We start from the raw sequence: 16,285 nt of genomic DNA on the forward strand, positions 1-16,285 counted from the left end.
CCTAATAACCTAATCTTTGAACCTAGTTGCCTAGTTAATCAAGAATCTCCAGGCTTCACAATGAGAGTTTGCTGTACAACTACATCCATTTTATACAGTCTATAAATAAAACACATCTCAATACCAAGAGATTTTCTTCTGATTGTCCTTCGTGTATGAAGAATGTGCGTCTGTCCGTGCTCGTCTGGTATGAGGGTCTAAGGACAAATTTAATCGCCTAAGGATGAGACTTCACAAGCAACTTCTGCCTACAACAGCTTTAAAATAGAAAGCTTAAAAATGCTTAGAAACAGGAAGCAAAAATAAACCTTGAAGCGCAGAAATGTCTACACCAGTGTTTGCTCAGCAACATAATGAGTAATAGTTATTCAGTAGATACTAGTAATAAGTATAGATAGTAGTTTGTCATTAAAGAACAACTGTGTGGGAACAGATACTAAAGTGGAGAGTTCTTATTATTAGATTTTGAATCACCACTGAAGCTTTTCAACGTAAATGAATGAAATCCACGCTCATGTTGGCGATACAGAAGAAGGGAAAATGTTTTGATCTTTAACCTGGACACAAGATCTTTGGTTATTAACGAACCAAGACAGTGACTGTGTGTTGCTGATTTAGATGTTCTGTAAACTGTCAACTCTGTGTTTCATCTGTGCTGATGTGGATATTCAGGCAAACAGACCCTACGTCTCAGCGTGAAAGAGCTAGTTTCCTCCACCAGCATGCTCCCCGAAACCTCACCAACCTTCCCACTACACTGAATAATGGTGAGCGGTCGTAAAAGGGATCCTGGCCTTCACTGGAGCCTCGTCGGCAGAGCTCTCCCTCATCCTCATCATCATCATCACCATCATCACCATCATCATCATCATCATCATCATCCTCTCCCCCGAGCTCCAAGCACGGGTCGTCCAAAAAGATATCATCATCCAGGTCCTCCAACTCCTCCAACTCCTCCTTCTCCCCTCGACCCTCCTGCTGCGAGTCAGCCAGCTCAGTCATTTCAGAGTTGGAGAGAGTCGGGGACGGGGTGGGGTCACTCATGCGCTCGCTCATGCACGTGTTGAAAATGGGGTTTCTGGTGCAGCCAGAGACACGGGAACTAGGGTTAGTACAGTTAGAGAGAGAGATAAAGCACACACTTGTTCAAACAAGAGTGGTGGTGGAGCACAGTGTGGAGTGGCCCACTGTGGAGAAACCCTTCATCCTGTCTGGATGTTTGAGTGGAGTCAGAGAGATCAAAATGGAGGAGTGGAAACAGGCAAGTGTAAACCTAAGTGTGTCTGAGCATGAGCCTAATGAATGACCATGGATACATGTTCTATTAGATGACATTCGGCCATTCCTTCTCTCTGTGTTGAAGGACTTGAGTCCAGGATTCAGACTCTGGTTTGACTTAAGCCCTGATTTACAAGACATGGAATTTTCATATACAGCACACCACCATTCAAAAGTTTGGGGTCACTTAGAAATGTCTTTATTTTTGAAAGAAAATCACTTTTTTGTTTTTATGTGGCAAACGACTATTCTAGCTGCAAACGTCTGGTTTTTAATGGAATATGTACATCGGTGTATAGAGGCCCATTTCAGTGTTCTAATGGTACATTGTGTTTGCTAATGGCATTAGAAGGCTATTGGATGATTAGAAGACCCTTGAAAACCCTTGTGCAATGATGTTAGCACAGCTGAAAACAGTTTTGCTGGTTCTTTGATGAAAGCAAAGTTCATTATTTCATTTATTTTATCAATGTCTTGACTATATTTTATATTCATATTAGAATTGAGAGTTGAGAGGTGTTTGGGGAGGAGGGAAGCGAGGATGGGAGGATGGGAGTGGGGGGAGAGAGCGTCACTCTGCGGTGAGGGAGACTGAGGAGGCGAGAAAGCACTTGGGTGAAGAACTTTGAGCAACCTTGAAGAACTATAAACTGTGTTTAGGAGGAGCTTTCACCTGCAATGAAGAGGAATGAATGAAGGAGAACGTCAAACTGTGATTAAGAACTGTGGACTGTAGAGGGCAGCATTGCACCTCCAGCCTGGTGGAAATCATTAGAGGAAGAAGGAACTCCACTCGCACCCAAGGTTTTGTTAATATATTCTTAAATAATTAACTGAGAAAATAGTAAATATTAAGAATTAAATAGTCACTTCCTGAGTCAGGCTGACTTTGTCTCAGATAGACATAATATCTGTGGACTATCACTATAAGATAGACTATCACACTATCTTATTAGATGAGATGCATTTGACTACAAGCCAGGATTAAACCTCATTTATTTTGAACAGATATTATGAATGAGCATAATATTGTTTTGTTTTTGCTTGACTCACAGGAGCTTAATAACATGAAAAGGCTGAATGTTATGTAACAGCAGCTTTCGACCCATCTGTGAGAGAGAGAAAGAGAGAACTTGGCAAAGAGGTTATGAGGATGTGTGCCAAAGAAATAAAAGACAGAAACGGCAGTAAATGAACTGAAGAAATCACGTCCACTGATGTTTCAAAAAACCGTGATCCTGGTACCAACAAGCAGACATTGTCAGTCCATCCTGTGGGTTAAAGCTGCAAAGTCTACGTCTAGTAGAGATATAGAGTAGATACACAGAGATAGACATGAGATGAAGAAGAACAACTAACAATATAGAGAACATGTTTGACATAAAATTAGTCAATTTCAATCGGCTTATAAATGATTGATGTCTGTCTTATTGGTTAAAATGGTGACAGAGCTGCACCAGACATCAGTGCATGTGCTAATGAAGTGGGCTGTTGACTGCTCAATGCTAGTGTCTCCATTGTTATGGTCCTTGGGTTGAGCACATGCACAATAGGTGGCAATTACAACAAACAGCCTCCCCATTATCCTGAAAGGTCAAGTAGGACAAACACTGGGCAGCTGTTTATTCCTTTCTCTCTCAGCCCTGTTTATTCACTCTGTGAGATGAATGGTGTTCAGCATTTACCTGCCGACCAGACGGAACCAAGGGAAGCGGTCATAGAAGGGGTCGGTCATCACATTTTCAGACTCCTCCGTGGCGGTGGTGGTGGTGGTGGCGACGGTAGTGTTGGGCACGTCGGCTGCACGGTCGTACATCTCTCTCATGAGATCCAGCCTCTGCCTGCAATGATCGGGATGGAGAAAAAGGATAAGATCATTATTCCAATCAAGTATAATATGCATGGCCCCCACCAAAAGCCCAGTATTGTGGAACAGTTAGCAACAGTGAGCAATGGTGTCCGAGAGAGAAAGAGAGAGAAAGACTGTTGTTGTTGAAACAGTTGCCGTTTCTCACTTTTCTGTGTGACGGAACGCAGTTTTAAGATAATTTGAGGCGAGAAATTGGCCATTTAGAGTCTAAACATGTGCTGTGTGTGTTAAGATATGACGTATTTATAGTTTGGCAGCGGTGTTATCGGCGGGGATCAGCTCCGCGTCTGTGGACGCTTGGTGTGCACTGTGAGCCGGCACAGAGCAGCTTCGCTCAGCCTGTCCTGAGGACCAATCGCAAACTCTTGCCGTCTCCGTTGTCCCTTGACGGAGTGACGGACACTTAAAAAATATTTTGTGCTGTCGGAGACGACGCAGAGGCTCTTCGACAGGCTCTGCGTCGACGCAGAGGACTCAGCGTAACCTACGCAGAGCACTTTATGCAGAAGTATAAATTGGGCTTAAGTTTGGCACTGATCTGATTAAGTGGGTAGAAACAAGCTTTCTTTACGGAGGTCGTCATTTTGGGCTTCTATGTTTCTATATTGGTCACCAAGGACAAACCAGCCAGAGTTTTACTGCGTAAAGACTGTGCAACAAAGAAATTGGCAGAGAGAGAGTGGTAAAATGGAGTGGAGAGGATTTCTGGTATGTGGGCCACCTTAGTTCTCTTGAGAAATTAAGCGGTAAGTGAAGGAGTCCTCGTTTTGTTACACTATGTGGTCTCATTATTACATACTGTTAATTTTTATACACTGGAACTTAAAAATGTTGTATTTTACCTTAGTTTTTCTAATGTCCAGTAGTGGGTGGCTCCATTTTTCTGATCCTGCACCTCCACAGCCACAATGGTGCGTGGGAATTGCCTCTTTTCTCGCTCTTTGGTTTCTTCTGGGGGCAGCAGGTCAGGAGGCAGAGGCGAGTAGAGAGTATCTGTCAACAGCACAAACTGGAACTGGACCTGCAGGAGGGACACAGGACGCACACAAACGCGCAGCATCAGTACAGTCAAACAGCTGTATTATACCATCAAATCACACAGTGGAGAATCAAATCACTGTAGAACCTTCTTCTTGAGTTCCACGCTGATGGCGTTGGCCTCTTTGAGGAAGATGGCGTTTCCCCACAGCAGGTCACGCAGCGAGGTGAACTGGTAGCACCTCCACTTGCGAAAGCTCCACACAGCGAGCTCCCGCTCCCTCTCCGTCCATTGCACTGTGGGGCAAAAAGGTCATCATTTAGGGAGAATCTTTCTCAACCAATCATAGACATGCACATGTGTATGTGTATGAATAATATATTATATGCACTACCTTCTTCTTCTAGCTCCTCCTCTTCCTCTGTAGCTTCTGGGTAATAACGGTCCACTTGCTTCTGAAGAGCTTCCAGCTTGCTCTCGTAATCCTGAACAATTAAGATTTGTGTAAAAACCCAGTGTTTTTTGGATCATATTTAGCATTTTTTTAACTTAAGGCAGGGAAAGCATAATTTAGAAGGCTTTCGTAGTTTTGTGAAAACCAATGTAATAATATACACAAAAAAATACAATAATTTCATTTTCTTTCATATTTTTTTTAGCTTCATACTAATGTAAAGCACATATTTTGGTTATATACCTACAGATTTACTGATTATTGCTACTAGACTAGAGTACACTCTGCGGAGATGCTGTTTCATTACTGTACCAGTCTTTGCTGTTCCAGTAGGTTGTTGGCCTCCTCCCTTTCTTTGCGATACTGATCCTCCAGCTCCTGCAGCCTGCAGACACAAACGCAAATCAACCAAAGAGGCTGGAGAAAAACAGAAAAACTCCAAAAATGTCCTACACAGTGGACACCTGACTTGTATTCAGGTTCACATGGGCTGGCCTAGCTAACTTGACATCGTCCTGTAATAAGTAAAACTGATGGATCTTCTGTCTGTACATGATGATGATGCCGGAATCCGGTTAATTTTCCACTCTCACAGACAGAAAAATGAAACCTAAGCATCGATGTCGTCTTCTGTAAACTGCACAGTGCTGCAGGCCTCTATAATATGGCAGCTATTACGACTTCCCACAACATCTTCTTTCCCCTACTGTCCACATTATACACGGCTGCTCTTTCCGATACCTCTGCTCCATTTCCTGTTTCATGTCAATGCCCTGCTTATCCAGCAGCTCCCTCTGGGCAAAGGCCCAGTCCACGGCCTCAGCAGGCGTCTCAGCACAGGGCATCCTCTCCCGCTCAGCCCGAGCCTGCACGGGGTGGTTAAACCGGAACACATGGCTCTTCCCCAGGATGATGCGATTTCCTGCAGGCATATCAAGAGATGAATCCAAGTTTTCATGACATTGTAAATGGAGCGCTTCTAATCACTCAGATTTCATAAGTTGTGACATTTTTTTGCTGATATTCCAGAGCAGAAGTTGAGTTTTCTGGTGGATGGTAAGTGAAAACAGGGATTTCCGAAACTAAAGAATGTCACAGACCATTTTAAATTCTAAACTTTTGAGCCTTTTATTCTGTTGTTTATACATGTGCTGTCTTTCAGAACTGTAATATACATCAAATGATAGTGATGTGTCATCAGAGATTGAGGAAACATGTTACATTGGAATAATGCCTTCACTGATAGCAACAGCGCAGCCAGTATATTCACAAAATACATTTTGTGGGCCGCAATCTCTGTTTTCGATGAGGTATTTTGGTCTGTTGTACCACCCACTGCCAACCACCCGAAAATTCACTTAGTCGCACTTCAACACAATGGATATCAGCAGAGTGAGCAGAGAGCGCCGGAAATATTGAAAGATACTGGACTTATAAGTCTCCACCCTTTCTTAAAACATCTCAATCAGAGGAGAAGAAAAACAAGGGTCTGCTGCACTGGAGATGCAGAAGCAGAGAAGGAAGAGTCAAATTAACCTCTGCATGTTATTGGAAACCGAGGAACCTGGAGAACATCTTCTTGCTGTGAGGCAACACTGCTTGCCACGTGCTCCACCGTGTTTCCCATGTGTCAGTGGATATTTAACGTATATAATGTTTTTACGGTTTGTTTTTGTCGCCTAATCTCATGTGATAATTCTCCACTGCTGCGCTAAAGTAGTCACACTTTTCCTTCACACCTCTGTCTGCTGCTGACATGCTGGAGTTTCGCAAAGAGGCAGTGATGTATTATATGTGTGGTAACACTTTAGATTAAGGAACACATATTCACCATTAACTAGGTGCTTACTAAGATGCATATAAGTAGCATACTAGCCCTTTATTATTAAATATTAAGCACGTATTAACAAGTTATCTAGGAAAAATCTAATTCAAGTCGTAATAGAGGTAGAATAAGGTGTTAATACATGCTTAATGATTACTAATAAAGGGCTAGTATGTTACTTAGTAAGCACCTAGTTAATGGTGAATTAGTGTTTGTGCATTAACACCAGCATAATAAAGGTCACTGTAGTGCATATTTTACATGCATCACCTGTGCACATTAGCTGGTAAGGCCTTTGTCATCAGCGATCTTCTCACAAATTCTGTAGCAGCACTATGCAGTAAATACATACATAAACACTGGACACTGACTGACCTGATCTGAGGACAGTCGGCTCAGTCACTCTCTTTCCATTGACGTAAGTCTCAGCTCCTTCACAAGGCTCCAGGACAACAGCTGCTTAGGAACAGGGAGAAGAGGAACGTGAGGTTTTACTTCCTGTCTGTTAATATTAAACTGACGTGCACAGCTTCGGGCCAAGGATTCCTCACTCTCTCCTGTCGGATCGTCACAACTGGTGAAGGTGCAGTGCTCGTCCTTGATGAAGTGGCCACTGAGGACGATGTCCTGACGACTGCTGGCGTCTAAACGACCGACCCTGAAAACACAGAGACAGAATAACTCACAGTCTTTATACTGTTTTAACTCTTATTTATTGCTATTGGAATTATTTTATTTTTCATTGTCACTTTATTCAGCAAACACAGTCAGAACTTTCATCATAATTGTGCATTTGATTGTTGTTTGATTTCATAAAAAAATAAAATAAAATTGATGCATGTTGGAAGTTAATTGTACTTTCAATTTAGTTAGTTAGTTATTATTCAAATACTTAGACTTATTAGTATTATAATTAAATAAATAAATACAATTGACGTAATTTATTATCATCCATCAGCTGCAACAATTTCTAAAGACTGGTATTGGCCAGAGAAAACATCTAAATCAAATCACAATCGCAATATTTGTCTGAAAAATGAGAGTTGCTCACCCCTGTCTCAAAATACCATTTAATTGCGTAGTATTTTTTACATATATATTTTTAGATTGTACGACCATATTTCAATGCTCTCTCACCTGGTGATTCCGTCTTTGATGTAGTACAGGAGGCACTCAGACATTAGAGGATCCTCGTTGAGGTTCACCAAATGAGGCGTCTGAAATAATATGTATTTACCCACTGGTGAGCAATATAGACATTATTTACAATATAACATAAGCATACAGTTGTGTGCACTTCAGAGGGCTGAAAAAGAATGTCTTGCAGTCAGGAAAAACAATCAGTAACAATTAAAAGCATGCAGTCAGTTTCACCCTCCACAGCGTCACAGCATGAGTGTTGAATGTTGTCTCAGCCACATGTTCTGTAAGCTGCAGGCAAACAGCCTTAAATCACCGAAATGGGGCCAACACTGTTATCGTCCCCCCCCCAGTGCTGTGAGGAGAGTGTTTGAAGTGAGTGATGAAGCAGATTTACAGTAAAGACTTAATGAAAACCGAGAAAAACCTCATCTCATCTCTGCCTTGGCGAGCACTCACTCAGAGGAGAAGTTTCAAACACTCAAACACAGCTACAAACCTCATTGGGGGAAAACAGCCCGACTGTGTCGATAAATACAGGCTCTGGTTTTCTAGGGTTATCGATGGGCTTTGGGGGTCGACAAACAAGCAGTTAAGTCAATCATTTAAATGATAAGGATTGGATCGCAGAAGGAGTTTTATAGCATTTATTTACCTTCTTAGGGGAGAACACACCGACTGTTCCGCCATCTTCTCGTATCGCAACGCCCATCTCAGCGAGCAAGGCCTCTCTGTGGATGGAGAGTGAATGTTGCTATTTAATATATTACACCATAATTAATGCAGGCTCCACATGACTGTTTCTTTATTTAACATTACTAGATTAGTGTCTGGTATAACCCCTTCATTCACAATTTATTAATGGTAAATCTCCAAAAGGGATACTGCTACTAAAATAAAAGGAGTAATGAAAACAGAATAGTGTCAACAATGCCAACCTTTCCATTCTAATGGCCTCCGTCCGGCGAAGTTTCTCTTCCCAGGTTTCATTGAGTTCGGCAATGATTTTCTCAGTTTCCTGACATTTAGAGAAGACAGAGGTCATTTTTTATAGTTGATTTCGATTTTGATCAAATTTATCAATGAAATTCCAGTATGTCTTTCCTATTGCAAAACATTATGTGTAAGAGAATGTGCAAAACATGAACATTTGATTGAAAATGTAAACTATTACATATTTAACTAGAAAAGCACTCGGAGAGCGCAGACCTCCGCCATGGCAGAAAAAAATCACCCTAATCCGTGACTTTTCAAGTTATGTTGCTAACTAACAGAAAGACTGACAAACAAACTCTGGCGAAAACATATACCTCCTTGGCGGAGGTCAATAATAATAATAAAAAAAGGTAAATACAAAGGACTGAGCGACTCTGGGGAGGCAAGGTGAATCAGTTTGTGTCTAATGACTGAGCTAAAATAACAAATGCCCCGTGAGTGCTTTAAATGGAAATGATCTGCACTTTAAGTCGTCTGTAAAGGTCATAGTCAGGCGTCTTCAGTCATTAGCTACAGGCAACTAGACCTGTTAGCTCATGCAGCTAAAGCTGCACAGATACACAGACAGACAGGCAGACAGCTAGATAGATAGCAGAAAAGTGCTATATAAATAAAGTCTGATTAATGATTAAGTTGTTTGGATATATAGATACAGTATATGAGCAGCATATGTGTGTGTTTCGTGTCTGTTCACCTTCAGCCTCTCGATGGCCTCCTCGCTGGCCGGGCTGAACATGATGCGGTCGTGCAGACTGGCGATGGATCCAGCACGGCTGGACAAGGCTGTGAGAGACGGAGAGGGACTCATCCCCGTCATGGCATTGGTCACTGTGGAGAGATCACCCCTTTGATTGACAGCTTGGCCTTTATTGTTATTGTTCGTGAAATCGGACAGGTCTGTCGGGGGGTGGGTGTGGGGTTCAGGAGAGTGTACAGGGAGTGGAGTTTCGGAAATAATCAATAACAGGGAATAAAAGAAAATGGAAGAAAAACGTGAACAAAATAAGGAAGAAGGAAAGAAGGGAAAGAGTAGAAAAGAAAGAAGATATGTGGCTTGAAACAAATCTAACCCACAGAGAGAAATTTGAACTGCAAGCATACGAGCGAAGGCAGAAGCCGCACGCAAAGAACTTAAAAAAGATGCAACAAGGCCGACAGCCAGCCATGACCAATGAAAATGCAGTCACTGTCAAGCAGCGTCATTTAAGAACAAGAAAATTGGCCATAATACAGTACTGTTCATCTGACATTGGATCAAGAAAATCTATGAAGAGACAGGGTTTCACTTGCTCATTCCCAATAACGAATCATAAATGGCAAAAACAAAATGAATCAGCGTGGACGGAAAATAAAAAGACGTAAGCCTACAGTACGTGCAGAGGCTAAGTGACTCATTTGTAATGGGGTTGTGTTTCCTGCACAGAACACTGGCGAGCCAGATATCCCAATTAAGATTATTATCTAAAAGCAGCAAGATGCACTCAATGCTCAGTGTGCGTCTCGAAAAATTAGCAAAGTAACGAAGCTCGAAATCAATTTCTTTGGCAGCGAACCAGACACGACGATGATTTCACATTATGCTGCCTGTTTTATGTGCACTGTCTAAAAGGCCTGTGACAGACTCGACAAAATAAAGAATATCAAACCCCAGGGCTGCTGCTGCTGCCATGGCAACACAGAGCAATAAATTGGGAAAATGTATCACACCAATCCATCTGGACTGGCTGCCGCCTGCCAGGACGGGTTGCATAATATCGCCTTTGCAGTTAATGAAGCCATGTGGTTAAGACAGTAAAAAAATTTAATGGCATAACATGAGATGACGACCTCAAAGATCCAATAGTATGCAAGTGATAATACTCTCGTCTGTAAGCAAAGGCTGCGTTATCATGCTGTGTTTACTGTGCGGTGTCCCCCCCCCCCCCCCTCTCCCTTTATGGGTGACAACAGGAGGCGAGACAGACTCTGTCAGGGGAAATCTGAGGCTGCCGTCTCCACATCAGGGAAGTGATACATGAAAAGGGATGAGACATATCTTATGATACTGTGCTGCTCCCCCATAAAACGTCCATATTATATTATATTGCTCTGCTTTGCTGGTTCATGAACAGTAAAGCTGTTGTCCCACTGATGCCACAGCAACCAGGTCAGAGACGCATGATCTCTGCAGCACCAAGAAGTCAAGTCAGTGAGGACCTGAATAAAGATTACAGCCAAAATGACCTTAGAGCTGTACAACATGATATATTTTAAACACTCACCGGCCACTTTATTAGGTACACTGGTTCAACTGCTTGGAAGTATATAATCAGCAGACACTGAATTTCTGCAGTTAATGGACAAAACAACTAAAAGTGAACTGACATCTTTATCAATCATTAAATTATAAGTTATTCTCAGCCTTTCTAAATATTACAGTTAAAGGGACAATGTGTAGTATTTATGGGTTTATATAACCCAAAATCCACTTTTTTTATACATATTATGTGCTCCTGCATTGTCTAGTCGCTGTATAATAGTTCGTGTTTCATTTTCGTAGTGTTTCAAAAAGTCATCTAAAATAACATGGTCACGGGCCGCGGTTGCATAGCCACTGTTAGCAGCGAGACGCCATGTTTCTACTGGAGCCTGTAAGGACAAACGCGAGAGAACAATTTAAGCGTCTCTTTACTTGTAGCGGAAGTCCCGCCTCCTCTCTCTCCGCTTCGTCTGCTACGGCCGTGGTAGCTCGCCCTCTCCCTCACCTCACGAACCTCATCTGCTGACACGAGGACGACATTTGACCGGCTGAGGATACCGTAGCGCTCAGGGAAGGGAGGGGGTGAGCAGAGCAGCAGGTCTTTGTTGTAAATTTCAGCCTCTCCTCTAGATGGCACTATAAACTACTTACTTCACCTTTAAGCGATCAGTTACCTAACTGTTTAGTCTACAAAAGTACATACAGTTAATTCATTAATGTTCTGAAACATTAGAGACCAATTTGTGACCCGCCACGGACCAAGCGGGAACAAGTCGGCAAAGCGCAAACCCAAATTTTGGGTAGCTTTAAAACAATACTATAGATTTATTATAGATTTGTTATAGATTTAAAACAAGATGGAGCATTACCACAGAGGACAGCATCACACATGTTAACTATTATATTTAATATTTTATGATGTGAATTATTTCTCATATAGAAAAATAGAACAATTAAATTGTAGTCTTTGATCACAGGTCACCTTATTAGGTACACCTGCTCAACCACTTAGCCCTGCTACTATCTTATCAGCCAATCACACGGCAACATTTAGGCATGTGGACAAGGAAGAGACGACCTATTGAGGTTCAAACTAAGCATCAGAATGAGGATATGAGACTTTCAGAAACTGCTAATCTACTGAAATGTTCACTAACCATTGCTATGGTTTGCAGAAAATGTCCAGTTCTCTGCAATAACTTTACAACCAAGGTATGCAGAGGACCATAGTTGCTGGTGAGTGTGCATTAAGATAACATACTTGTATTTCCTAATCTCCTAAAACAATATGTTAAATTTATTCATGATGGTGCTGCAGAGTATTAAAAAGAAAAAGAAAAAAAAGGGTTCACTGTCACAATCAGCACCGGTGATGCTAAGCGGCCGCAAGAGCTAAAATAAGAGTCAAAGCCAGAAAACACACATTTCAAACCCTCTATCTCAGCACCAGACCCACGATATGCTGCAAGAAGAGAAGATACAGAGACAGAGAGAAAGAGGGTGTAACACCTTCATAGTATAGTATAGAAACAAGGGTTGATACACTCCTGCAACCAGGATTTACAACATCTTGCATGCATTCATATGTTGTTGTTAGTGTCATACAGATCAAGTGAGTGGGGGTTTCTCCTTTTCTAATAACGGTTGCTGTTTTTAGTTTAAATCCACCTAAATGGAAACAGACGGCAGAGCAGGTGCTGCTGTTGCATGGCTGAATAACTGTGGCACAGGATTTTGAGCCAGGAGATGCTTTTCTTATTCTTCTTCTTCTTCTTCTTCTTCTTCTTATTATTATTATTATTATTATTATTATTATTATTATTATTATTATTAATAATAATAATAAGAAAGAATGTTACATTTTAAGTATCCTGGAAGACTACAGGAACTTCACCCACTTCACTCCTTTTTCTGTCAGCTTTGGAGTATAACATATTAATGCATGCTGCCAAGCTAGGCCTGACTAACAATCTAAAAATAATAATAGTATCTACTCATTGGTATTTATTTTTGTCTCCTCACTTACTGGTCACATAGGGAAAATAAGGCCAGTGAAATACCACTAATTTCTGTTGTTGTTATACTTCCTGTGCACAATGTGACAACTACTACGCACGTTACTTGAATATTTCGCTAGATGGCACACTACAGAGCTCAGGACCATGTAGAAATTATAAATAATTATAAATACATTTGCATCAGAGCTCCATTGAAGATAGTTGAGGAGTTCTTCAAATCACCCTCGAGATAAACGAGACAGACAGCCATAATGCATATGCCCGATTAAAAGCAAGTATATCTCTGCCATAAAAGTGAAGCTTTGTGGGGGCGGCCAGACTGTTTAGACTGAGGCGAGAATTATGTGTCTGCTACGAAAAGAGGTTTAAAACTATTGCAAGTTTTTCCTTAGGGATTGACATTTTCAACACTGAATATGATGGCACATTTTAGACCAGGGGTCACCAACCTTTTTGAGACAGAGAGCTACCTGAAGGGTAAAAAATAATATGGAGGGCTACCATATAATATTTTTTTGTTTGTTTACCATTTAAATGATTAATATTATGCATTCAACTGTATACACATTCATTCCAGTGCTTACTCCCAATGATTACCAGTTTTTATAAACAATATCAAAGATATTTTACTGAGCGATCATACGGATACATGCAAGTGAGGTGAAGTGAAGTGAGCCCGCGGGCACCGTATTGGCTGCCCGCGGGCTACCAGGTGCCCGCGGGCACCACGTTGGTGACCCCTGTTTTAGACACTTAAAAGGGCTCATCAAATACAACCTACAAGTTTGTTTATCGCAGCAAAGTTCACACTGACAATCAGTGATTGTACGTCACAGCACACAGGCGTTGTTAAATCCATTGCTGCCTCCATCAATAGATTCAAATATGTTACCTTGTGACTTTGGTATTTGATATCCTTAATTTGGATTAACCTACACAAGTGACACAAACTTACTAAACTAGGCAGCAGCAGACCAGCAATGGTCAGTGGTCCTGTGAGCTTAAAATGCTGGACCAGGAGCGTTTACAGCCAGAGAAGGCTGTCTAAAGGTGAGATAAAAGGACAAACTCATTCTGAAGATAGACCTAAGCAGGTGTAGTCTTTATTTGGTGAGCCTTATGTTAAGTGGGCATCATCTGTTGTTCCTTCTGTGCTTGCCGGCAGCCAGAGTTCACAGTCACATGGAAGTGTGCTGAGCCAAATCAGCGTTGCTAATGTGTCAATACCACATACAACCACACTTAAAATAACATTAACTATTCCTTTAAGCTTGATATCTACATCATTGAAATAAGTGATTTCTTACACTCGATGATGTCACCCAGGCCCTGTGCGAAGAGGAGGTCCTTCAGTCGAGCCACCTCCTCCTTCAGCTCACGCACCAATCTGTTGTTGGGGTCCTCGTTAATGACGGCGTTGCAGCGAATTTGTTTGGCGCGGTCGGCGTACCTGTGAGCGCAAAGAACACATCGTTTTCGATGTCGAGCAGACAAAAGACATAAACACAGCCAATATGGTGTCTGAAGCGAGAGACCGATGCAGAGAGAAATGCGTCACCTGAGTGTGCTGAGGGTCTCGTCGTAGTTGACATCTGCTGGACTCAGAGCAGCGACCATCGCCGTGCGAGAATTACCGCCTGATAAGAAGTTAAAAAAGGGATTCATTCGCAAAAGCTCCTCAAAATCATAAAAATACGAGTAATATTGTGTTTAGGGACGGGACGATATTCAATGTCTATGTGTTTTATCATGATAAAAAGCACTCACAGTGAGTTGATCATGGTAACTTTACATTATTGGGATTGTGAATGTGAGCAAATTGAAATTTCTGTCTAGTTTGCTAACAAATGGCTCTTAGTCATGTACTTTGAAGTACTGCACCACAAGGGGGAGCATGTATCTTTCCAGTCATTTCAGGACCTCATGATTTATAATGATCTTGTTTGAGATTCCTGTTTCATGTTTTTTGTTCAACTAATATAACAATAATATTGTACGCTGAAATAATTTCGTCCCATACCCAACCGTGTTCATACCTAGGTTTTCTCTCAGTAGCCAGGTCAAGACTGAATCTCTGTAGGGGATAAAGTTTTCTACTTTTTTCTTCTTTTTATTCTGCATTTTTTTAAAGAAATAAAACAAAAAATACAATGATGAAATATTGCTTTGAAGGAAAAACAGTGGTTAAAAGTCGTTTCAATATATTACCTTATTCGGCCCAGTGTCCTAAAATTTAATACACAGTAAAAGAAGCATGTTTAATCAGAGTAATATCAATTTTACAATGTATTACATGCAGAGATAAAATCAAGATACTTACCACTTCTGCTAAAGCAGAGATGACCTTCCCCAGAGTAGTGAGAGATTTGTTGATATTTGCTCCTTCCTGTGATAGAAAAGAGGTAGAGTGACATTTATATTAAAGGTTCACACACAGGTTTACATTAAATTATATATCACGTGTTTCAGTTTCAGAAAAAACATGTTCACCTTCAGCCTTGTTCCTTTCGCTCCAGTAGAATCTGCCCTCTCGCTGCCGGCCAAATCCACCAAACTTATTTTACTGACCTACAAACACATTGTAAAACAAACCAAAAAGTAAAATAATGCAACACTTCAACTGGCTGAAATAAAAAACTAAACAGATTTATCTTAACTCCACAGACAGGTTTACATTATTATCATTGTGACCTTCACGCACTCATCGATTTCCTGTTTACGAGAAGACGATTTAATTCACTGCAATCAATCAATCGCCTCATAGATAAGCAGCAGTAATGGATTCATGTAGAACAGAAATCACTCAGGAAGTGATTAAAAACCCCCCGTTCTACCTTCTCCGTCGTGTTATCACTCTCGGCGTCGTGACGTTTCTGAGTGAATATGATGTTGAAGACGGCGTGCGAGCGGCTGCTCGTCTCATTCATGTTGGTGGCAGCCACGGTCCTGAGCAAACAGAGGGACACATCATCATTTTTACGTGTAAATCTGCTATACATACATCTGTATATATAAACAATTAGTAATCATCATGTAATGTAATCTTTCAAAGGAATCCTATGTTTTGAAAAACATGTATGACCTCAAAGCTGCTGTTGCACCATTATATGCAGCCTCTGCCAGAAGCAGCCGCGTGGCATAGCATTATGTGCGTTGCATAGTAATAACATTGCATGAGTAATGGTGTTAAATCGCACAAATGAGTTCAAATGGAGGACATTTGGGAAAGAGAATTGTCAAGAGAATAATGTTGTGAAAGCAACACATATACAGGCCCAGTATAAATGCCTATCTTTTACAGGTCATTTACATACATTCATATACATACATAACATCAAGTAAGACTATAATGTGTCCACTTGTCTGTACGATGGAATTAAGTGTCCCAGTGGTTAAAATAATGCATAAATTACACTGGCAATAAAAGGCATTGAAACTGATTTATGGGTTGTTTACTGACAGTAAACAGTGAGGTGAGCGACGATG

General features: G+C 41.2%; 1 protein-coding gene across 1 annotated transcript in view; it reads right to left on the reverse strand.

The window, feature by feature from the left end:
- The window catches only part of kif1aa (kinesin family member 1Aa), a gene marked incomplete at its 3' end in the record, with an annotated part of 44,439 nt that overhangs the window by 16,539 nt on the left and 11,615 nt on the right, over positions 1–16,285 (reverse strand). Inside the window, exons 7-25 of the mRNA XM_083888697.1 lie at positions 15,634–15,745; positions 15,290–15,367; positions 15,120–15,185; positions 15,008–15,025; positions 14,836–14,914; positions 14,358–14,436; positions 14,107–14,249; positions 9,237–9,439; positions 8,485–8,564; positions 8,202–8,277; positions 7,544–7,623; positions 6,934–7,064; positions 6,782–6,862; positions 5,323–5,503; positions 4,894–4,966; positions 4,522–4,612; positions 4,275–4,423; positions 3,991–4,169; positions 2,964–3,119 (exon numbers count right to left, since the gene is read on the reverse strand). Coding sequence (XP_083744823.1) covers positions 2,964–3,119; positions 3,991–4,169; positions 4,275–4,423; positions 4,522–4,612; positions 4,894–4,966; positions 5,323–5,503; positions 6,782–6,862; positions 6,934–7,064; positions 7,544–7,623; positions 8,202–8,277; positions 8,485–8,564; positions 9,237–9,439; positions 14,107–14,249; positions 14,358–14,436; positions 14,836–14,914; positions 15,008–15,025; positions 15,120–15,185; positions 15,290–15,367; positions 15,634–15,745 — 2,055 coding nt within the window. The remainder of the gene's footprint in view (positions 1–2,963; positions 3,120–3,990; positions 4,170–4,274; positions 4,424–4,521; positions 4,613–4,893; positions 4,967–5,322; positions 5,504–6,781; positions 6,863–6,933; positions 7,065–7,543; positions 7,624–8,201; positions 8,278–8,484; positions 8,565–9,236; positions 9,440–14,106; positions 14,250–14,357; positions 14,437–14,835; positions 14,915–15,007; positions 15,026–15,119; positions 15,186–15,289; positions 15,368–15,633; positions 15,746–16,285) is intronic.

Source organism: Microchirus variegatus (genome assembly GCF_963457635.1).
Source record: "Microchirus variegatus genome assembly, chromosome: 4".
Lineage (NCBI taxonomy): Eukaryota > Metazoa > Chordata > Actinopteri > Pleuronectiformes > Soleidae > Microchirus > Microchirus variegatus.